The 22,729-nt window shown below is 37.0% G+C and overlaps 2 protein-coding genes across 4 annotated transcripts in view; both read left to right on the top strand.

The window, feature by feature from the left end:
• Positions 1–16,777, top strand: part of ASPM (assembly factor for spindle microtubules) — a 28,940-nt gene extending 12,163 nt beyond the window's left edge. The window contains exons 17-28 of the mRNA XM_069862188.1: positions 701–895; positions 1,588–6,213; positions 7,804–7,953; positions 8,283–8,449; positions 9,349–9,508; positions 10,742–10,891; positions 12,697–12,888; positions 13,328–13,520; positions 13,991–14,145; positions 15,013–15,189; positions 16,176–16,345; positions 16,473–16,777. Of these exons, the coding sequence (XP_069718289.1) occupies positions 701–895; positions 1,588–6,213; positions 7,804–7,953; positions 8,283–8,449; positions 9,349–9,508; positions 10,742–10,891; positions 12,697–12,888; positions 13,328–13,520; positions 13,991–14,145; positions 15,013–15,189; positions 16,176–16,345; positions 16,473–16,578 (6,441 nt within the window). The 3' untranslated portion in view covers positions 16,579–16,777. The remainder of the gene's footprint in view (positions 1–700; positions 896–1,587; positions 6,214–7,803; positions 7,954–8,282; positions 8,450–9,348; positions 9,509–10,741; positions 10,892–12,696; positions 12,889–13,327; positions 13,521–13,990; positions 14,146–15,012; positions 15,190–16,175; positions 16,346–16,472) is intronic.
• Positions 1–22,729, top strand: part of LOC138723467 (coagulation factor XIII B chain-like) — a 206,790-nt gene that overhangs the window by 178,320 nt on the left and 5,741 nt on the right. The window contains exons 2-6 of one of the 3 annotated variants that reach the window (XM_069862531.1): positions 18,807–18,882; positions 20,576–20,776; positions 21,275–21,478; positions 21,855–22,031; positions 22,161–22,337. In XM_069862531.1, the coding sequence (XP_069718632.1) occupies positions 18,813–18,882; positions 20,576–20,776; positions 21,275–21,478; positions 21,855–22,031; positions 22,161–22,337 (829 nt within the window). In that variant the 5' untranslated portion in view covers positions 18,807–18,812. Of the gene's footprint in view, positions 1–18,800; positions 18,883–20,575; positions 20,777–21,274; positions 21,479–21,854; positions 22,032–22,160; positions 22,338–22,729 lie in introns of those variants that run through there. The other 2 variants (XM_069862532.1, XM_069862533.1) reach the window with 2 other exon arrangements.

Genomic DNA, 22,729 nt, shown 5'->3' with positions numbered 1-22,729 from the left:
CTTTTGCATCTGTTTTTATAACTAATAGTAAAGATACTGGAGGGAGTGTGTCAAAGCCAAAACCCATAGGCATTGCATGCTTTATTTTTTATAGTTAATGTTACAATATGCGCATATATACTTTGCTGTGTGGAAGGATAGGCTAGCAGTAGAGTTCTGACAAGATGATTTACTTATTGAAGTGTTACTTTTGTTGGTTGCTTTTTCCTTTTACTTTGATGTACATCAATTTATTACTACAGTTTCTGGATTACTATAAAAACACTGGTTGGTATGTGCAAATAAAACTCTGGGCTGGATGGATGTAAGCTGGTGTGACTGTCTTTGTACTCTTGCATTATTTAAATATAGCTGGAAAGTTTTCTAGAATGCCCCATCAGTAAGAGTATTTTAAACTCTTATGAATGAGAACTAAAATTAAGGCTTGAAAGGGTTGCTTAGTACTGCTGAAAAATTAAGTAACAAAGGGGAAGATCTATGAACATGGGAGGATGCAGATTTAAGTGATGTCACTCCTTTACAACAAACTTGGTGCTGAAATAAATGTTCTGTCTCAGAAAAGTTTTTTTCTAGATAAGGAAAAGTTGTGGTAGCACCAAGCCTATTTTTTTATGAGTTTGCTTTAGATAGTTGTATTAATTCATTAAGAATTAGAATGAAAATTCCAATCCTAACTGCTCTGTGGAAACTTACTCTGTAGGAAAAAGACAAAGCTGCTCGGACAATTCAAAAATCTGTAAGAAATTTCCTGTCTCGTCGACACATCCTTAGGAAAATGAATGCAGCAGTTTTCATCCAGAAGCACTGGAGAAGATACTTAGCCAGGATGATTTTTTTAAATCTGAAAAAGACAAAACTGGAGGAAGCCAGAAGTAGATCTGCCACAGTCATTCAGGTAAAATGATCTAAAGTGAGATTAGGCAGCAAGGAAACCTTCTGAAATCTGTAAGGAAAAGACTTGCTCAAGGTCTTTTGTTCTGCTTGTGGCACCAGATATCTTCATGTAAATATACTATTTCCCCACATCTTTTGAGATATTTTGGTAACTTTCTCTTCAGAGAGGAATGGTAATGTGCTATCAAATTGACAATAGGTGAACGTTTTGATACACCATAAAAAATTAAAACACTGATTTTAAACCAGTCACTGTAAGGACTGATCAGATTTTCTTGACTTGACTCTTTGCAACTGCCAAATGCTATGGCACAGTATGGTGAGCACGTTCAGAATGGCAGATGGTAGTTGGGCATTTAATTCGGTTTCTCAAGATACTTACCTCACTGTTACCCAAAGCTAAATATTACTTTCTTGAGGCTTTTTGGAATGGAGATTAGGAATCACTAGTTTATCAAATAGTTTAAAAGGGAGTCTTCTGTTGCCAGGGCAAATTTATATTTTTCCCAGATGTGGAAATGTTTAAGGAAGCAGTGCCTTTTGCTTTTTTTGTGTAGATATCTGGGCTTATCTTCCTAGTGGTTAAGAAGGAACAAAGAAATTTAAAAAGTCTGAGGTCCATAGTTCTCAAATTTAGGCTTGACTCAAGATACCATGAAGAAAATGCTAAATTCTTCTGTTTTATTCCCGCAGGCTTATTGGAGGAGACACTCTGCTAGGAAAAGATATTTACAGCTAAGATACTATGTTATCTTTGTACAAGCAAGGATAAGGATGGTGAAGTCTGTTGCTGCATATAAACGAATTGTTGGGGCAGTTGTTACTATTCAGTCTTATCTGCGTGCATCTAAGTTGGCAAAAAAAGATCGGCAAAGATATGAAATGTTAAAGTCTTCAGCACTTACTATTCAGTCTGCGTTCAGAAGATGGAGAAAACACAAAATGCAACAGAGAATTAAAGCAACTTTAGTGCTTCAGACTTATTTCCGAAAATGGCAATCTTCAAAACTGGCTGAAAGAAAGAGGGCTGCCCTTATCATACAGTCTTGGTACAGGATGCACAGAGATCTGAAGAAGTATCAATGTATTAAGCAAAGTGTGATCAAGATTCAGGCCTGGTACAGGTGTCAGCTGGCTAGACACATTTACCAGGAACACAGGGCAAAAATAGTGACAATTCAGCAGTTTTACAGAGCTTATAAACTGGGAAAAATTGAAAGAGGGTACTATTTGCAAAAACGTGCAGCAGTGGTCATTCTCCAAGCTGCTTTTAGAAGCATGAAAGCACGTAAACTATACAGGCAAGTAAAAGCAGTTTGTGTTGTTCAGTCACTGTGGAGAATGAAACAAGAGAAGCTAAGATTTCTACAATTAAAAAAATCTGTTACCATATTGCAGTCACATGTGAGAAAATACCAACAAGTAAAAAGATACAAAGAGATTAAAAATGCTGCTTCTGTAATTCAGGCTTGGTATAGGGCACGTGTCACTTCTAGAGAAGCAGCTGCTTCTTTCCAGAGGATGCGTCTGGCTGCTATTGTCCTACAGTCTGCCTACAGAGGAATGGAAGCTAGGAAAGAGGCACGTGTATTAAAAGCCGTAATAAAAATTCAGGCAACTTACCGTGCTTATATTGTTCAGAAGAGATTTAAAAGCTTGAAATATGCAACAGTGAAGATTCAAGCTTTTGTAAAGATGAGGCAAGCGCATAAGCGTTATTGTGCATTAAGGGAAGCAACGCTTTATGTCCAGCAAAAGTATCGGTCTTGTAGATATGCTCTTCAACTTAAAGAAGATTATAGGAAATTGAAGGGAGCTTGCATAAGAATTCAAGCTGTAGTTCGAGGCTACCTTGTCAGGAAACAAATACAAAAGTGGAGGGAGACTGCAATATTTCTCCAGGCATGCTACAGAATGAAAAGGGACAGGCAACGTTATTTAGGCATCTATAGTGCTGCCATTGTAATTCAAAAATATTATCGTGTGTATGAAAAGCAACTGTGTCAGAGAAAGAAGTTCTTGCAAATTAAACAAGCGACTATGTGCTTACAGGCAGCCTATAGAGGTTATAAAGCACGGAAAAAGCTTAAACTTGAATATAGAGCTGCTATTAAAATTCAGACTGCTTTCAGAGCTCATGCTGCAAGAATGAAGTATAAGGCAATGGTTCAGGCCTCCATCGTGATTCAGAGGTGGTACAGAGCTTGTAAGACTGGTAACAGGCAAAGACTGAACTTCTTAATGACAAGAGCAGCTGTGCTTTCTTTACAAGCGGCTTTTCGCGGCTGGAAGGTACGAAAGCAGATTCGAAGACGATGTATTGCTGCCACTAAGATCCAGTCTACCTTCAGAAAATTCATGGCTCTGAAAAAATTCAGACTGATCAACCATGCTGTGCTAACTATCCAAAAGCATTACAGAGCCAGTGTTACCGGCCGGAAACAACGGCAAGAATACATTCAGCTGCGTAATTCTGTGGTGCGACTTCAGGCAATATGGAGGGGGAAAACTGTGAGAAAAACAGTTCAAAAGAAACACAATCTTGCAACAGTTATTCAGTCCTATTACAGAATGCATGTAAATCAGGTGAAGTATAAGAAACTAAGACAAGCCACTCTAGTGATTCAGAAATACTTCAGAGCTTACTGTATGAAAAAAAAAACACGTGCAATTTATCTAAAAACAAAGGCAGCTGTGGTAGTCTTGCAGTCTGCTTACCATGGGATGATTGTGAGGAAACAACTGAGGAAACTAAAGAAGGCTGCTGCAACTATACAATCTGCCTTCAAATCTTACCTGGTCAAAAAAGATTATGAAAGACTTAGATCTGCAGCTGTAGCAGTTCAAAGGCGTTATCGTGCAATTACTCATGCTAAACATCAAAGGCAGAAATATCTGTCTTTAAAAAAAGCCACGGTCAAAATGCAGGCAATTTATAGAGGTGTAAGAGTTAGGCGACGAATTCACTGTATGCATCAAGCAGCAATTTGTATCCAAGCCACGTTTAAGATGCATCGTGTGAACATAAGATATCGGGCAATGAGAATGGCAGCAATTATAATTCAAAGACAATATAGAGCATTTTGTTCAGGCAAAGTACAACGTAAAAAGTATTTGGAGCTAAAGTCATCTGTCGTTATCCTTCAGGCTGCCTGTAGAGGCATGAAGGTCCGAAGAGACTTAAAAACTCTGCATCAGTCAGCAGCAATTATACAGTCTTATTGTCGAATGTACAAACAACGGAGCTATTTCAGAAAAATGTTGCTAGCAACTAGGCAGATTCAACAGTGGTTCCGTGCGTGTAAGAAGCGCGATGCACAAGTTCACAACTATATGATTATGAAAAGTGCTATACTTTGTATCCAGGCTGCATTCCGCGGTATGAAAGCAAGAAGATATATAAGAACTATGAATGAATCAGCTGAGCTTATTCAGAGAAGATTTAGAACTTTTCTAGAAAGAAAACATTTTATATCCCTCAAGGCAGCTGCTATTGTAATTCAGAGGAAATACAGAGCAACAAAACTAGTAAAAATTCAACGTCAAAAGTATCTCTCTTTCCTTAATGCTGCTGTTATCATACAGTCAGCTTATAGAGGATTTGTGGTTAGAAAAAAAATGCAACAGATGCATCAAGCTGCTACAGTTATTCAAGCTACGTTAAGAATGCGTAAAATTTACATTTCTTATCAAGCTGTCAGGCTTGCTTCAATAATCATACAGCAACGTTATCGTGCTTACAGGGAAGGGAAGCGTGTGAGAGAAATATACTTAAAACTGTGCAATTCTGTTGTAGTCCTTCAGGCTGCCTATAGAGGAATGAGAACAAGATGCTTGTTGAAGAAAAGACATGAGGCAGCACTTGTAATACAGAGAAACTACAGAATGTACAGGGAGTGCCACCATTACAGAAAAGTTTGGTGGGCCACCCAGCTAATACAGAAGAGGTATAGAGCCAATTACCTAAAGAAAATTGCAGTACAGCAATACTCTTCGTTAAAGAAAGCAGCAACTTGTATTCAGAAGGCTTTTCGAGACATGCGGGCAAAAAAACAACATCAAGAAATGTGCTGTGCTGCTATTGTTATTCAGAAAAATTTTAAAGCTTTTAGAGAACGTCAAAGGTATCTTGCTCTTAAGGCAGCTACTCTTGTCTTTCAGAGAAGATATAGAGCTCTGATTAAGTCAAGACAACATTCTTTGGAATATCTTTCTCTTTGCAGAGCAGCTGTTCTTATGCAGGCTCTGTACAGAGGCATCAGAGTACGGAGAACTATTAAGCGTATGCATTCAGCTGCTAGTACGATACAGTCAGCCTACAAAATGCACAAGATTAGAAGGTCCTATCAAAATATGAGAATTGCAGCTATTGTTATACAGAAGTATTATCGATCCTACATTGAAGAAAAGAAGCAACGACAGAAATATCTGACAATGAAGAATTCTACTCTTATTATTCAAGCAGCATATAGGGGCATGAAGGAACGACGGAAACTGAAAATCATGCATGTTTCAGCAATTGTAATACAGTCTAGTTATCGCATGTATATACAGCATAAGTATTACAAACAGTTGTGCTGGGCTGTTAGAGTTACACAGCAAAGATTCAGAGCCAAAATGGCAAGAAAAGCTGACATGGAAAACTATTCAAAAATAAAAAAAGCTGTGATTTGCCTTCAGACCTCTTTTCGTGCTAAAAAAGCTAGGGAGTTGTATAAGATCAATGTTGCTGCATGTTGCATACAATCGTTCTTACGAATGCTCGTACAGAGGAGGCGTTTTCTTGAAAAGAAAGCAGCAGCAATAACTATCCAGTCTATGTTCCGATGCCAAAGAACAAGAACTCGCTATAAATTGATTCAGAGTTCAGCAGTTGCTATTCAGAGGTGGTTCAGAGCATGTCACACGGCTCGTTTACAGAAAGCGCAGTATTCTGCTCAAAGACAAGCAGTAGTAATTATTCAGTCTGCCTTCCGTGGTATGAAAGCAAGAAAAATAGCAAGACAAATACGAGCTGCAAGAAAGATTCAGTCTTTTCTTCAGATGGCTATGCAGCGTAGAAAATATGTTCAACTTAGAACAGCAGCTGTTACACTACAAGCGTATTACTTAATGCATAAAACTAAATCACAATATAGCAGCTATAAAAAAGCAGCAGTTACCTTACAGCGTTTCTACCGATCCCACTTGACTATGAAATACCACAGGATGGCTTACTTGCAAACCCGGCAAAACATTGTCTTTGTGCAGGCTAGAGTCCGAGGATTCATTGGAAAGAAGAGGTTTCATAAAATAAAAGAAAGCACAATAAAAATTCAGGTACTTTTGAATGTCTAGTAGAGGGTTTGGGGGGTGGGACTTTTTTTTTCTTTTTTGGCTTTTTTTTTAAGACTACTGCTTTTGCGAACAACAGTTTAAAGCTATATGTTAAAGTAGCATAGTGCGTGGCAAGTGTATAAAACTTACTCCCACAGTGCACAGAAATGAGTTTCAGTTGAGCTCTATTTTGCCTTTCCTTCCTAGTACTTATCTTAAAAAGTAGTATTCCCTTTGTCTTCTGGTTTCTCCACTAGGATTTTACAACTTCAAATGATTTCTGATACTTGTACTTCTATGGTTCTTGTCCCAACTGGCTTTCACCTATATAAATAGTAGTAGCTTAATGAATGTTTGCTTTGATTAGAATGTGAGTGAAAGGTGTCTTGTTGTGTTGAAACAAGTGGACACTGGTATTGTGTATACAATGAGGCAAATGGTAAAAAGTCATGACTGCTGCATTCCTTAAGACTCATAGAATCATAGAATCACCAGGTTGGAAGAGACCCACCGGATCATCGAGTCCAACCATTCCCACCAATCTCTAAATCATGACCCTCAGTACCTCATCCACCCGCACCTTAAACACCTCCAGGGAAGGCGAGTCAAGCCACCTCCCTGGGCAGACCGTTCCATTGCCTATTATGCCTATTATTATTATCATATTTAGTAAGGCACGAGTAAATCAATCAAGTTGATTCTTTTAGCTTTATGAAAGCCCTAGATGAATTTGAGTGCCTAGGTAGCATTCTGAGGAGGAGTGTAAGGAGAGAAACTGCATTCTTATTTTACGTTTGAATTGGTATCTTGAGAGGCACACCTTGAAACAGTGTGAAACTGTATCTGATTTCTCAGAGGCACTCTAGGAAATGGGAAGTATTTAGTTTTTTCCTTCCATCGTTGGCACAATCAGTGTGTGGTCAGCAAGAAGAGTTGTTGTTCATCTCTATGTCACTAGCTAAATATCCATCCAGCGTGAATTCAAAGAATCTTAAAAGACTCGTTACTCTGAAGGACTTTGCAACTTCTTCTTTTTGAGGATGAGGGAGGAAGGTATACTTCCTTCTTATTTATATTAATTAGGATTTGTAGTGGGAGCAACCTTAATTTCCTTTTATTTCTGGGAAAAGCTTTAAGTGATTTCCTGTGGTGACCTTAGTTATTTTACCCTGAGGGAAGGGGTTTGTCTTCAGGGTGTAATTGGAATGAAAGGATTTTTTTTTCCACCAAATCAGGGAAGAAAAGGAAACAGATAATCTCTCATAACTCCTTATGTTGCTGTTACTATCTTGTAGGAAAGTACATACTCTGCTTAACAGATAAGAGAACAGATGTGCTTTCTTCAGCTCTACTTTTTGGGGAGAAGTGGCACCTTCACAGTTTTTTTTCTGAATGTTTAACTTAGATAATCTGAACAATGTAGTATGATTACTTTGCTTAAAAGGCAGGAAAAAATAATTGGAAAATCATATATATATTTACTTACATTACTAGTTTTATAACAAGTTGTTGAGTACAGCTGTACTTAAAAATATGAAAGCATCTTCCCAGTCAATATGGTGAAACATTCCAAGATTGTCTGTTTCTTTGAAGGCATTTTTCCGTGGATTTATTCAGAGACAGAAATACCTTCGGTGCAAGTTTTCTGCTGTATTAATACAGCAGCACTACAGAGCACATCTGCTGCGAAAAATTGAACAACAAAGATACCATCAAATAAAAACAGCTGCCATTATAATCCAGGTAACCCCAGAAGGTGGCGTTTGTTGGATTTTCTTTGTTGTGGTTTGATGTTTGTTGTTTTTTTTTTTTTTTAATCTTGTATTTTTTTTTCTTCACGATATAGTTAATTTTACAGGCATTAAAGAGAGCGACATTTATAGTATTTCCCTGAATGTGTGAAACTTGCTTCAGAAAGCAGTTTCTAGATGTGAGAAATTTGATATTTATAATTATGCAAAGATAGGAATCCTAAAAGCCGTTCATGCCCAAGTGACTTTCTTCCTTTTAATTTTGATTGTTCCATTAAAAAAATAGTTTGGATTTTTTTCTTTTTTTTATCTATTTAATAGGCATCATATAGAGGATATATGGCCCGGCAGTTGGTTAAGAAAATGAGAGCAGCACAAGTAATTCAAGCCTGGTTTCAAGGCTTCAGAGCACGAAGGGAATATGCGTCTATCATAAAAGCTGTACGTGTTATTCAGAGTTACTTCAAGACAAAACAACAGCGGACCTGGTAATAATGAATTTCTCTACTTTTCAAAGCTTTTTTTATATGATGAATACTGTTTTGTATTCTAGCAAATGCCTATCAATTCTCGGGCTCTGACCATGCAACATGTATGTAATGGATGAACACAATCCTGTTGATGCCACTGGGGTTATTCTCTTGCTCAAGATTTTTCTTATGTTTAAATATTCTTCTGAACTGGAAGCTACCTCACAGACTTAAATTTTTCATATTGGGGATCTAGGAAGAGTAAACCTTGATCTCATTTTCACTTATCTTTTTTTATAGGAAGGATGTTCTGGATATTGAAATTCCAACATAAAACTAATAGGGTGAAAAGCTATTCTGTTATAATACATGATTGAATAGTTAAACTGATTTTTGTTTATTGTAAAACCACCTCACAGCAATATAAATGCTCTCCTAATTCAGCCTGATAGCTCATCTTATTCAGAGATATGTCTTCTGCCACTAGCAGTAGAAGGTGCTGTTCAGGCATAGAGTGTTAACCTGGCCGCTTTCTAAGGTCCTCACTCAGCGTCCATGCTTGTTATATTATGGATGCTAGAACCTACGTCCTTGCATATTCCCTTTATTATCCTTTTATGGATTTGTTGGATGTCAATCTGCCTAATGCCTTTTATACTGCTGTCTCCCTCCCCAACCTCCTTTGACAGAAAGTTCTGGAAGAACGTACTGTGGGAAAACTGAGTATTTTCTATTTTAAATCAGTGTTTCTGCTAATATTACTGACTATCCCCTTGTTCTAGTGTTCCAAGATTTTGTTCATAACAGCTCTGCTTTCACAATATCTCAATAATTTTATGAACCTTCACCATGTTCTTAGTTAAAAATGCATGTGTTCTTAGCTTTTGGAAAAAAATTAAAAGGCATTTTCATGTTAGGTTTTTGAAAATGAAGTCCTGTGCACTTACCATTCAAAGAAGATGGCGAGCAACCCTAACTGCACAAATGATTCGACATCAGTTTCTGGCAACAAAGAATGCTGCAGTTAAGATTCAGTTGACATATAGACAGTACAGGGCTAGAGCACTTCTAAGAAAGGTATGTTTTCACTTGCGCGCTGCTATGTTATGGTTGTTATAAAAGTTTCCAGTGTATCCAAGTGACTTGTCATCAACTTCAGAAGTATAGAAAAGAAAAAAGGTGGGACCAGAACAAAGATAGTTCAAATCAAAGCTGTTCAATTTTCAAAATATTAAATTTTCTTTTTGCTTGGAGCAATGAGGTTGGTTCTTGTTTTTGAACAGTTCTAACTGGTGAATTACCCTTGTCTATACAGATAATGAAAGAAAATGTAAAAAGTTCTACTTGCTTTATTGCTTGCAAAGGATTAAATTGAATTGCCCATATTTTGACCCCATTTAGACAAGAATAAAGACCTTTCAAATTGTGAAAGTTCATTTTTGCATAAACTAGTACTACATGAGTTTGCTTCTATTCTCTATTTTATTTTTTAGAACTAAAACATAAATATATATTGATCATGACAGTAATGAACAAAAGTTTAATTATCAATGCATTCTTTAAAAATCTTTTTTCAGAAGCTTCAAGCTGCACGCTTGATCCAAAGAGCCTATAGAGGCTTCAAGGCAAGAAGGAAACTTGTTCAACAGGAAGCTGCTGCTGTAATTATCCAGAAGCATCTGAGGGCTTGGCAGGAAGGCAGGCTTCAATTAATGAAATACAACAAAATTAGAAGTGCTGTCATTAAACTGCAAGCATTTATACGGAGTTATTTAGTTAGAAAAAAGGTTGGTATACTTTAAAACTATGCTTTTGATGTAAATTATGTCTGAACTTATTTTGGCATTAATTCCTGTTGGCAAAAGAGGAAAATCTGATCACTTGTTGAACTAAAATTTTTTGTTCACTACTTTGAGAATTGGGTGGTTCAGAATAGATCAAAATACAATTTGACCTCTTTCTCACAATCCTTTAGTACTAAAATAGGTTTTCATTGTTGGGTATTGTTTTTCACTTCTGACGCCTTTGCGGCTTCCTGTTAACTAATGTTTCTGCACACACGTGCTTACAATGAAGCTGTTACACAATGAAACTCTGCGATATATTAATATCATTTTTTGCAATCACTTTTCTGTTTAGATTAGAGACATAGTGCTGAAGAAAGGTAGCTTACTTCTGAGGTAATGACTTCTGAGGCATTTCTTCAGTTTCTAATATTGTATTGCTGCATACTATGATCTTTGCACAGATGATCAGCTACCTCTGAGTATGCAAATTAATTATGTTCCTTGTTTTGTTTTCTTTCTACAGATTTCAGAACAGAAGCAAAAGAAGAAACTAGTTTATTTTACAGCAGCTGCATATCATCATATCTCTGCAATTAAAATTCAAAGAGCATATAGGATTCACCTAATCTTAAAACTTGCACAAAACCAGGTCTCATCTGTTCTTATAATACAGGTTAGTCAAATTAAGGATGAATGATTTTGTGTAACATTGTCTAATTTTTTCTGTCAGCTGAACTGTAGCGCTAAGACACTGAAGTTCATTCACATGCAAAAATAATGCTAAATTATGGACACCATGACTTATAACACTGCTTATAACCGGCTAAGCGTAGTAGAGTGGATCTCAGCAGGCTGTGGAGGCTTAAACACTTCACAGCTGAGGGTGGATGGGAAAGTTTTTGTTTCTTTCAGAACTTCAAGCTTGCTAAAGGAATCCAAGTGCTGTCTTTACTGCTTTACATCCTACTGGAAGTAGGAAAGATCAGACGCAACAACCTGTAAGGCTCATGAAATGAAGAGCATTTCCTTAAGTGAACAAGCCCCTCGAATACAGTGATGTGCTCGGTTGGATGTTTCTAACCTGCTAGTGGTATCAGAACCTGTCTAAGTTGTAGCATTTTTAATATAACCATGTTTTACTTCTCTAAAAGCGAGATCAAAAAATCAGGTCCATATTGCAGCACTGCCTAATAGTAAAAATTATCTTCAGGTCTCCAAAGTGACCATTAGCTTAGTCCCAGTAATGGAAGGTCAGTGTTAGATAAACAGAGAGGCTGAAACAGGAACTCTGAAATAGCTGTTCTCTAGTCAAGGATGTTATGGCAAACTTTGCCCTACTATACTCTTCCATATATACAGGTCTGCTGTCACTCCTCATAAGTTGTATTTTTGCCTTACAGCAAAAATGAATAGGTGGAAAAGGCTTTTTTTTGCTTAGATTTGGCGTACAGTATATGGAGGGGAAGAAACTGTTTGGAAATGAGAAAAGCGATGTGGTAGCTCTCCTTAAAAGCCAACCAAGAGAAAGAAAACTGGTAGGACAGAGTAATGCTGTGCACAAGTATAAATCAGGAGGAGAATGAATGTTGAGCAGCCCTGCAGAAAGGGATGTGGGGGCGTTGCTTGACAGCAGTCTCAATAGGAGTTTGCCCAAGAGGGACAAATTGTACCCTGGGGTGCATCAAATGTAGTATAACCAGCTGGTCAAAAGAGGAGATCATCACACTGTATTCAGCATTGGTGTGGCCTCACCTGAAGTACTGCATGCAGTTCTGGGCCCCACAATTTTAGGAGGATGTTAAAGTACTCCAAATGCATCCAGGAGAGAGCAACAAAGTTAGCAGAAGGCCAGCATGTCCTGAGAAGAGTGGCTGAAGACTCTGGGTTTGTCCAGTTTGGAAAAAAAGGCTGAGGGATGACCTGTTGCTCTCTTCAGCTTCTTGAGGAGGGGAAATGAAGAGGGAGGTGCTAATCTCTTCTCTCTGGTATCCAGGGAATGGTTCAAAGCTTTGCCAGGGAGGTTTGGGCTGGACATTAGGAGGCATTTCTTAGAGGGTGGTCAGACAGTGGAATGGGCTGCCTAGAGGGGCAATTGATGCACCCAGTCTGTCAGTGCCCTTAATGACAGGCTTTAACTTTTGGTCTGCCCTGAAGAAGTTGTCAGGCAGTTGGGCTAAATGATTATTATAGGTCCCTTCCAACTGAAATGATTCGATATTCCATATGCTTCCCTAACTGCTCCTAGTTAAGGTTGCATTTGCAACCTTATATTTCAGCTGCTCCAAGGTCAATCAAAGGCATGTCACAGTGGTTATATATTTGATGTACGCTGTTGATGTTTATAGTGTCTGTATCTGTCAGAATTTATGTTAAAATAATCCTTTAGTTTTTATCAGTGCCTGTTTAAGATGGAGAAAGGGCAATGCATGGAAGTCTTAAAATTAAAGAAACCTTTTATTTATTTATTATTTTAAATAGAGGTGGTTCCGAGCGAAAATGCAACGAAAGAGATTTCTAAGAGATTATCAAAGAATCATTCAGTTACAACGTTTGATTCGAGGCTGGCTAAATCATAGAAATGATGCTGCAACCATAATCCAGCGAAATGTACGAAGATTCTTGGCTTGCAGACATAGGAGAAAATTTGCAGTTGGAATAATTAAACTTCAGGTAAATAGCTCTTTTAAGAAAACTGCACATTTTTTAGAATTTTTATTTCTGTTTCCATTTTATCTTCCATGGGTTTTAGGGGAGAGGAAAGATGTTGGCTTTGAATTTATCAGTTAAATTGCAAGCTAAGGCAGCCTCATTTTAGACAAAAAAGCTCAATGCAACCTGGTCATGAAGGTGATATTAAGTAGATACTCATTGATTTGACTTGTGGGAGGGCTATGTGGAATATAGATGCGTGCTTGTTTTAGTTTTTTTGTCTTGAAAATCCAGTATTTGGAAGATTAAATACCGAATAATAATTACTTAAAAATTAATAACTAAACTAACTAAATACTTCCTCAGATGCATTAAATTGTTTTGAAGTGGTAATGGAACTTCTACTCGATTGTCTCTTTTTTACAACTTTTTTTCTTTTTGTGAAATTCCTTTTCTGTAGGCATTGTGGAGAGGATATTCTTGGAGAAAGAATAACGACACAGCAAAAATTAAAGCTCTAAGACGTAGCTTAGAAAATGCTAATGAAAAGAGCAGAGAAGAAAACAAATTGTGCAACAGAACTACAATTGCTATTGAATACCTTCTAAAATACAAACATCTCTCTTATATTCTTGCAGCATTAAAGCATCTTGGTCAGTAATTTTATCATAACTGACAAATTTACAGGATGATAGACACTGGCATTTTTCAGCTGACAAGAGCTGAAATTTGTAATGATATTTAGGCTCTTTGTAAGACTGTGAATGTGAATGCGTTATAGTGGAGATTTTTTTTTTCTCCAGACTAAAATTAGATTATTGATTTAAGAATAACATTAAAATGGTAATGTAGAGAGAGAAAATCCTACACCATTGCTTAGTAATACTATGCCTTACACAAGCCACTTATGTTTACTATCACTATATATTATTCATGAATTGTTTTATCTGCTTAATTTTTAGTCTGGAATATTAAAACTATTGATTTAGAAATACTTGTTTAAATCAATAACTGCGGTTTCTACTTCTTTGCGCTTCTACTTAAAAATAAGACAGAACCCTAGTTTGCAATTTAATTGCTTAAACTTCACAGTTTTCTCTTTTTTTTTTTTTAATTATCATAGAGGTTGCTACCAGGCTTTCCCCGCTTTGTTGTGAAAATATGGCCCAGAGCAGAGCAATTCTCACCATTTTCGTGCTGATCCGAAGTTGCAACCGGAGTGTTCCATGCATGGATGTGATAAAATATTCAATTCAGGTTCTACTTAATGTTTCGAAGGTAACTCTTTTGCAAGTTTATAAGCTATAGACCTCTATCGTAGTATTTATTTATTGACAAAATTTTTGAATAAATTTGAAACAACAAAATTAATAGCTTTGAATTTAAAAAGTTTCTGAATTTTGACTCTGTTATTTGGAAACTAATCATCTACTTTTCAATAATTATGATTTAATTTTTTTTTTGGCAAAATAAAATTATTTCATTGCAAGGTATCAGAAGTAATGCATGAAACTGTGTAGAAATGCGTAAAATTGTGTCAAAATGCAAAACTGTTGTTGTTAGGATAAGCTATGGAATTTTTTTTAAGGTAGAAATGTGTATGTTCCAGAAGACAAGCTACTTTTCCATATTCATGCCACAGAATAGACTATATTTTCACTTTTTGATTTCTTGCGGAACTGATTATTCTCATGAATTCGTAAAGCTGCTTCAGACTATAGTAGTGTGCTTATTGTCTATGAATCAATTCTTCTAAAATTTTTTACTTTGAAATGTAAAGTATTTGCTAAACGTAGTTGATTTTATGCATTCTACAGGCATTTACATTCAAATTCTTTTATTTCAGGGAAAAAAATAACATTTAGGCTGAACTTATTTTTAAATTTCTCTAAATTTATTATAATGTATTCTTCCATTTTAAATGTAAAATCAGATTCTCTGGGCTTCTAAACAAGGGAGGAAGCACAAAGGGTAGCTTTTTGTAACCTGTTACAATAGTGTAACATGCAGGAGTAATTTTTACTGTGTGGAGGTCAGATCAGATAAAAATTTAATGTAAGGGAAAATATGGATTTTGCTTCTTCCTCTAACCTGAAAGGTTAAAGATCTATCTATGTAATCTGTTTTCTCTTTCTTACATAACAGTATGAAAGAACTACTCAAGCAGTTTATGAAGTAGAAAATTGTATAGATACGTTACTGGATCTACTGCAAATGTACAGAGGGAAAGCTGGGGACAAAATTTCAGAGAAAGGAGGAAGCATTTTCACAAAGACCTGTTGCTTGTTGGCCATCCTTTCAAAGGACTCGGAAAGAGCTTTGGTAAGACTTAAATATTTTGGGTTTGATAATTCAATTTAAAATGCTTCTCTTGGATGTTCTGGGGGTGTTTGTAATTTTTATTTGCTCTCCCTCTCTACCATACCTATTATGGCTATAATATTGATTTTGAGTAAGCTCTGATTTAAAAAAAAATAATTCCAAGGTGGTGAAAACACTTGTTTTGTACTTTATATGCCCTGGTCACGCATAGCTATTCCATAAGATACAGAGATTGTGATCCTGCAATCCTTGCAAAATTACAATTGCAATCCCTACTTTGTCCAGGGTTTTGATGACTTTCTATCAATTGCTTAGCATTAGATATAGTTTAGTTGCCATTAATTAACTTTTATTCCATTTCCGAAAGTTTAATGTTGCTTTTCAGATAAAGTTAAGATCTTTATTGTCAGTAACAACTGGCAATATAGTGCATAACTTTGTGTTTACAAACTTTATTGTAACAGAGCCATAGCCTGTTTCTGAAATAAGTATATTTTGCTTGTGCCTATTGCTAGAATCCCTAATAAAGTTATTAGAGTCGTCTGCATTCTGTGCTACAAATTCGCTCTTTATCCATCAGGTATAAGCACTTAAGTTACCCACTGACCTGTGATGATTGCATTATTCTTTCATTGCTATGAAGACTGATAGAAACACTAATTTGTCTCTGTACTAGTCATTGAAGGCATATGCCAATGACATTGGAAAACTTATTTTAATGAGAAATAAGCAAAATTTGACTTTTTAGAGCCTGATTTTTTTCTGAGATCTCAAGGCTCTTACCAATTGTTAAGTATTTTGAAAGCATCAGACCACTGACTTGTTGTAGGCATGCTGGCTTTAACATGATTTGACTATACTGTTGGGCAGAAGTTCAGTTTAAATTATAAACGTTCTGTTTTCATTACAGAAAACTGATTTCTTGATCTGTTAAGTTGCTTTCAAATTTACTGTATTAATTGTGTACTGGTTTTACCTTTTCTCAGAAAATCCGAAGCATACCAAGAGTAGTTACTTGCATTCAAAGCCTGTATAAACTCACAGCTCGTAAATACCAGATGGATGCAGAGAGAACACTTGTGAAGCAGAAAACCTCTTTCTTAAGTGGTACTTCCTTTGTTCCAGTAACTCCTCTAAGAATAAAAACTGTTTCAAGGTAAGAGCTTAAAAATTAGTCTTTCTGGTTTTGCTGTGGCAATATTTTAATATATATTAAAAATATATATATAATATAATATAATTTGGAAATAATATTTTAATGAGACCCATTCATATTTTCACAGAATTAAACCAGACTGGGTTTTGAGGAAAGATAACATGCAAGAAATTGTGGATCCTCTGCAAGCCATTCTGATGGTGATGGATACACTTGGTATTGCCTGCTACTGAAATGTAAATTATGTGTGTGAAAATGTATTTGTACAGTATGTATGTAGTAGTAAAATTCTGGAAGAAAGCAAGTAAGTGTCAAGCTACCCTTGAAAATGTTTTTTTTTCAAGTTGTAATTAATGTTTCTGTAACTTTCTTGTATTGTAAAAAGCTTTTGAAATTCTGTTTTGTACTCCTACCAAAAGCACTTGTAAAATAAAATAAGGCCCGGAAACTTTGAGTGCAGTAATGTATTCTTATTACACAACTGTGAACTTACAAATAGCATGGTATTCATCACTGATTAAATATTGTAGATTTCTATTGAAAACAGTTGTTTGGTGGGATAGTTACTTTGACTTGTCTGATCTGTAGAGTTGTAGATGGGAAGGGAGGTGTAGTCTGTGGATATCAAAACTGGCTACTGTTTTGGGGAAGCCTGAGTTTATTTTCTAGTAAGGTTTTGAGATTTGTGTGAATGTAGGAAAATTATTTTTTACAATTCCTGTTTTTTAAAGCACTATCAGATGATGATGGAGCAATGGGATATTGTAAGGGTGAATTTAGAAATTCTGACCAAATACTTCAAAGGAGGTGAGCTGCGAGTGCTTTCTTCCTATCAAGTGAGCGGTATCTCATCCGTATCAAGCGTGCATCTTGTCCAGCTGTATAGATGGTGTTCATCACAGTAGCTCCCTTGTAAATTCTGTTCTCTTGTGCCCAGAAATTGTGTTTTCTTAGAGGAAGGCCAAGAAAATAAACTAAAATTATACCTTCATACTCTAAAATTTAAAGATTATGCCTCCCAAAGCTGGAATGTGATGCTAAATCAACTGATAGCCATTAATTGGTTAGGTGATAATGCATTAAAAATAAGGTCCTTTTCTGTTTGATTTTAGAAAGACTCAAAAGGGGCTATCTGTATACAACAAAACCCAACAATACATATCATAGAATCCCCAGGTTGGAAGAGACCCACCAGATCGTTGAGTCCAACCATTCCTATCAAACACTAAATCATGCCCCTCAGCGCCTTGTGCCCCCGTGCCTTAAACACCTCCAGGGAAGGTGACTCAACCACCTCCCTGGGCAGCCTGTTCCCGTGCCCAATGACCCTTTCTGTGAAAAACTTTTTTCTAATGTTCAGCCTGAATCTCCCCTGGTGGAGCTTGAGGCCATTCCCTCTTGTCCTGTCCCCTGTCACTTGGAAGAAGAGGCCAGCTCCCTTGTCTCCTCAACTTCCTTTTAGGCAGTTATAGAGAGCAACGAGGTCTCCCCTCAGCCTCCTCTTCTCCAGGCTAAACACCCCCAGCTCTCTCAGCCGCTCCTCAAAAGGCCTGTTCTCCAGCCCCTTCACCAGCTTTGTCACTCTTCTCTGGACTCGTTCCAGAGCCTCAACATCCTTTTTGTGGTGAGGGGCCCAAAACTGAACACAGTATTCGAGGAGCGGTCTTACTAGTGCCGAGTACGGAGGGAGAATAATCTCCCTGGACCTGCTGGCCACACCGTTTCTGATATAAGCCAAGATGCCATTGGCCTCCTTGGCCACTTGGGCACACTGCTGGCTCATGTTCATTTGGCTGTCAACCAACACCCCCAGGTCCCTCTCCTCCAGGCAGCTTTCTAGCCAGACTTCTCCTAGTCTGTAGCACTGCACAGGGTTGTTGTGCCCCAAGTGCAGGACTCGGCATTTGGCTTTGTTAAACCTCATGCCACGGGTCTCAGCCCAGTGGTCCAGCCTGTTCAGATCCCTGATGGTAGTGGCTGTGTTCTTAGAGTAAGAGCCTTCAAAATGAATAATACATAGAATGCAACTCACTGGTCATATGGGGATAGGCTGGAGGAGGGGGAAATTTTCTCTTTCCACTTATTTCAGCCAAGGTAAATATCTGATAGCAGAATGCCCTTTAAACTTGGACTAGGAGAGGTTCTGAGGGGGACAGCGTTCATTTAGTTTATGTTGTTCTGTAAGCTTTTGTAGTTTCACTGTAAAATAATAAATTCTGTCTTCTTTGAAGTTGAAATTACACTGATGTAAAGTATGCTAAATGGAATTAGAGTTCTGTAAGTATAGTGTTAGAGTATTTAGAGAACTAAAATATAATGAAAATAGGGTTTTCAGTGAAATGACTTGTTTCAAAATACCACGCATACTAAGGTATTTGTGAATACCTTTGTAAATCCAGTTAATTATTTACAAAAGTAGTACTTTAGGAGTTTTCACAGGTGGTGAAAACTGTTGATGGAGGCGGTAATGAAGATGAGATTTAAAAGCTGTTTGTTCTTCCTAGTTATGATGTATTCAGGCAAACTCTTTGCAGAAGGTAAATGCACTGAATTCTATTGTTAATAAGCGTACATTGAATCTAGAATACGTAGTTCAGGTAACATAAATGCAATGTTTTTCATAAACACTGCTTTTAAAATAGAATTTTATTATGAGACGACTGATGATCATGATTCAAGTGTCACTGTAGCTCAGGGCTACAGATTCATCTCCAGGCTTCAAACCTGTAATATAGAAAGGTTCAGTTTTTTACTCAGAGAATGTTTCTTTTGAAACGTATTTGAGTGATTTTGTAGCACTTACACAAGCTGAGCTTTGTACTAGCAAAATATTTTACATATTGATGTGTCTTGGTGACTGAAATGTTTTGGCTTGCATAAGTGTGTGAGTTAAGTGGAATCTGCAGAAGCTAGTCTGGAATAGTTCCACATTTCCTATCCCTGGTTTTAGTATTGCTTGACACTCCTGGGTTTATGTAGCTTACAGACCACTTGAACTGCATGTTCCCAGAGCTGTTAAGTGTATGTGAGGGTACACCTCCATTAACTGGAAAGGTGTCCTTTTTTTTTTTTTGCATTTAATTTTGTGCCTACTAATGTGTGTTTTAACTCCTGCATGCGCACTGCAACTACTTCTGCCTTATCTAGAATTCTGTCCTTATGCAAAGCAGTTGAAATTACACTGATACGCTTTGGAAAGTCAAACGAGGTGTGTAGGTAGCAACAGTTTCTGTCTTTAATGACTTAAAAATCTGAATTACCCTCAAGTTTGGGTGTCTTCATTTTTATTGAGATGTGATAGAGTGGCTGTGTGAGGAAGGGAACAGTAACCAAAAATATTATCTTGTCATTTTCAATTTAGCAAAATACTAAATATGCAGAAAATATTAGTAAATGCAGTAAATTCTAGTGACGTTATTGAGTGAAGGAGCAATCGTTTGGTTTTTTGGTTCTAATGTGTACACAGTGAATGCAGCAGTGCCAACTTGTAGGAAAACTCCGATTATTATGAGATTCACAGCTGGTGAGTCAGTATATAAAGCTTGATTCTGCAGGTTAGATCACCCTGTAATGCCACAGAGGGAATTTTTGAGACCCAAAGGATAATTTTATAAGAAAACTGAACATAAGTACTGCTTTTTACTTTTTTAATAAATTACTGTCATAGTTGGCAAAACATCTTTGTGTGGTTGTTTGGTTTTGGTTTTTTTTTTTATTTGCAGTTCTGCTTGTTCTTTCCTTAACTTTAAATTTTTTTCTTTTCCGTTCTTAAATTCCCTTTCTTCAGCAAATTTAGTGCCTGTATTTCCTCCTGGCAGTCTGTTCTGATAATGTTTGCTGAATGAGGAGCTCTGCTACAGCTAACCTTGACACTGTTGCCACTGGATTTTAGAGCAGGCATCAATATGTTTATGCAGCAAAGGGTTCTCATTCTTGCATCATCTGGGCAAAATTAAGAGTCAAATGTTTCCTGCATCAATTTTGCACAGTTTGCATTAGGAAGTTTCATTATACAGCTGGTATTCCTGTGAACCTAAAGAACAAAAGCTGATGTAATAGATTTTAATTTCAGTGAGTCTTACAAGCATGGAAGGCCTTGTAAGTATTTAAAATTTCATTCACTTTATTTGAAAGCCTGAATTAATCCATGTGATATTAAATAAATTAATGCAAAATGAAATTCATATCCGAGCTGAGATTTTTAGTGAGAAATATATTTGTTTTTTGCAGATAATCCTTGTGATTTGCCGCATATAGAAAATGGAAAGATTGCCCAGTACTACTATAGTTTCAAAAGTTATTATTTCCCGATGCGTAGGGGGAAAAAACTTTCCTATTCTTGTGTGGTTGGTTATACAACTGAAACTGGGACTCAAGATGGAAGAATAACTTGTACAGCAAAAGGATGGTCTCCAATACCGCAATGCTACAGTGAGTTAGTTTTATCAATCTCATCATTGCTTCTACCAGGAAACTTTTCTAGCTGGATTTCCTTGAGCATACAGAACAGAAGCTCCTTAATGAGGGGTAGAATGTGTAAGTTAGGACAACAAGTTGAAGTCAGTTCTTTGTGTATACAAAGTATGCATGTCTATACGTGGAATGTGGTTACAATAATGTGTATTTCAAGGGCTATTACCATCTGTGTTTTTACAGAAAAACTAGAAAGTGGCATGGTCTCCTTATTTTGGGAAAAGCAATAGATAGTTCCCCCCCCTCAGATGTATATCCTCTAGAGCCTCCCTAGCTCTTGATTCCTTGTTTGTTGTGTTCCATTTTATTACCATTGGTTTGATCTATTGTTTGATGACTGGAGTAGAGTCTCCAATAGGTCAAGAAAACAAGATTAAATCAGGATAAGTAAACCCATCCCTTCTTTTGTTTATTAGAGAACAAAAAAAATCCATTAACTCTTTCTTCCCAACCAAGCTGTCTTCTTTCATTTAGAAAAATGTAACAAGCCTCTTTTGGAAAATGGCATTTTTTATGGTACAGAAGTATACTTCAAAGTACACGAGGAGCTGCAATACAAGTGTAATCCAGGCTACTACACTCCAAGTGGTGGTACTGAAGATGCAGTACAATGTCGGCCAGAAGGATGGTCCTCCCAGCCAAGCTGTACTAAAAAATTTGGTAGGATCCTGCATTTTTCTCCTTTGAAAACTGTCTTCTGTGTTTACTGTTCTGCCGTAGGTTCTCAGCTGCACTTCATGGGAAGAAGTTGTCAGATGTCACATGCTGCTAGTTCTATAAATTTGTGTAAATAAAATTATACTTAAAAGAATCGCTATAGATGAAGTTCCATTTTTCAACTAAATCCACTGCCATTCAACCTTCTCACCAGATGACTGAAGGACTTGTGTAAACTATGCATTTTTTAATTATTCATTGTTTGCAAAGATTTTGCCTTGGATACAACCACCTAAGGGTGTTTCTAAGGAAAATGTTAGGTTATTAACTTGAAGTGAAAAGAACAATCGATATTATGCATACACTTTATTTATTTCAGAGTCATGTCAAGTACCCATTTTACATCACGGCAGCTACTTCACATCCCAAAGAGAGCTTCAAGTGAATGAAACACTGCTATACAAATGTGATGAGGGATATTATACTGCAGGAGGAAATACTACAGAAGAAGCAGTGTGTCTAACACAGGGATGGTCCCTTACTCCAAACTGCACTAGTACGTAATGGGTTGGAAAATAATTCTGTCTGAAATAAACAAAAACTTAGGAAAAGACTTGTTTTATAAGCTGTTGGGACCAGGGTGACGCCTTCTACTGATTTTCACTGCTGTGTGTTTTCTTCCTAGAAATATCTTGCTCCTTTTTGAGTGCAATAGAGCATGGAGGTTTCTATCCTGTGAAGAAAATCTATGAAGAGGGAGATGTAGTTCATTTTTACTGTGAGGAAAATTATTCTGTCAGTGAATCTGACCTAATTCAATGTTACTATTTTGGATGGCATCCAGACCCTCCAGTGTGTGAAGGTATCCTGTTTTTATAGTTCTACTATGTTAAATTCTTAGTGAAAGACTAGCACCATCCTTCATGAAATGCTTTATGGGTATGAAACAAATCCCTGGTGTACCAGTTCACAGCCTATATGGAAATCAAGTGTTAGCTGAAAGACATGGAGCCAAGGTAAGAGGGGGGAGATAATTTGAATTAGTTTTCAGTGGACTCTAAGGATAGAGCAGCAGCAGAATGGCATTTTATCAGGGAGTGTAGTGATAGGCCGGGGGGGAGGAGAGAGGTTAGTGGATTTAAACTGAGAGAGAGGAGATTTGGATTAGATGTTAGGAAAATCAGTGGTCAGGCACTGGAACAGGTTGCCAAGAAAAGTAGTGAATGCCTCATCCCTGGAGGTGTTCAAGGCCAG

This window comes from Phaenicophaeus curvirostris, chromosome 8 (genome assembly GCF_032191515.1).
Source record: "Phaenicophaeus curvirostris isolate KB17595 chromosome 8, BPBGC_Pcur_1.0, whole genome shotgun sequence".
Classification (NCBI taxonomy): Eukaryota; Metazoa; Chordata; class Aves; order Cuculiformes; family Cuculidae; genus Phaenicophaeus; species Phaenicophaeus curvirostris.
The sequence above is the reverse complement of the archived record's forward strand: the minus strand, read 5'-3'. Positions and strand labels throughout refer to the sequence as shown.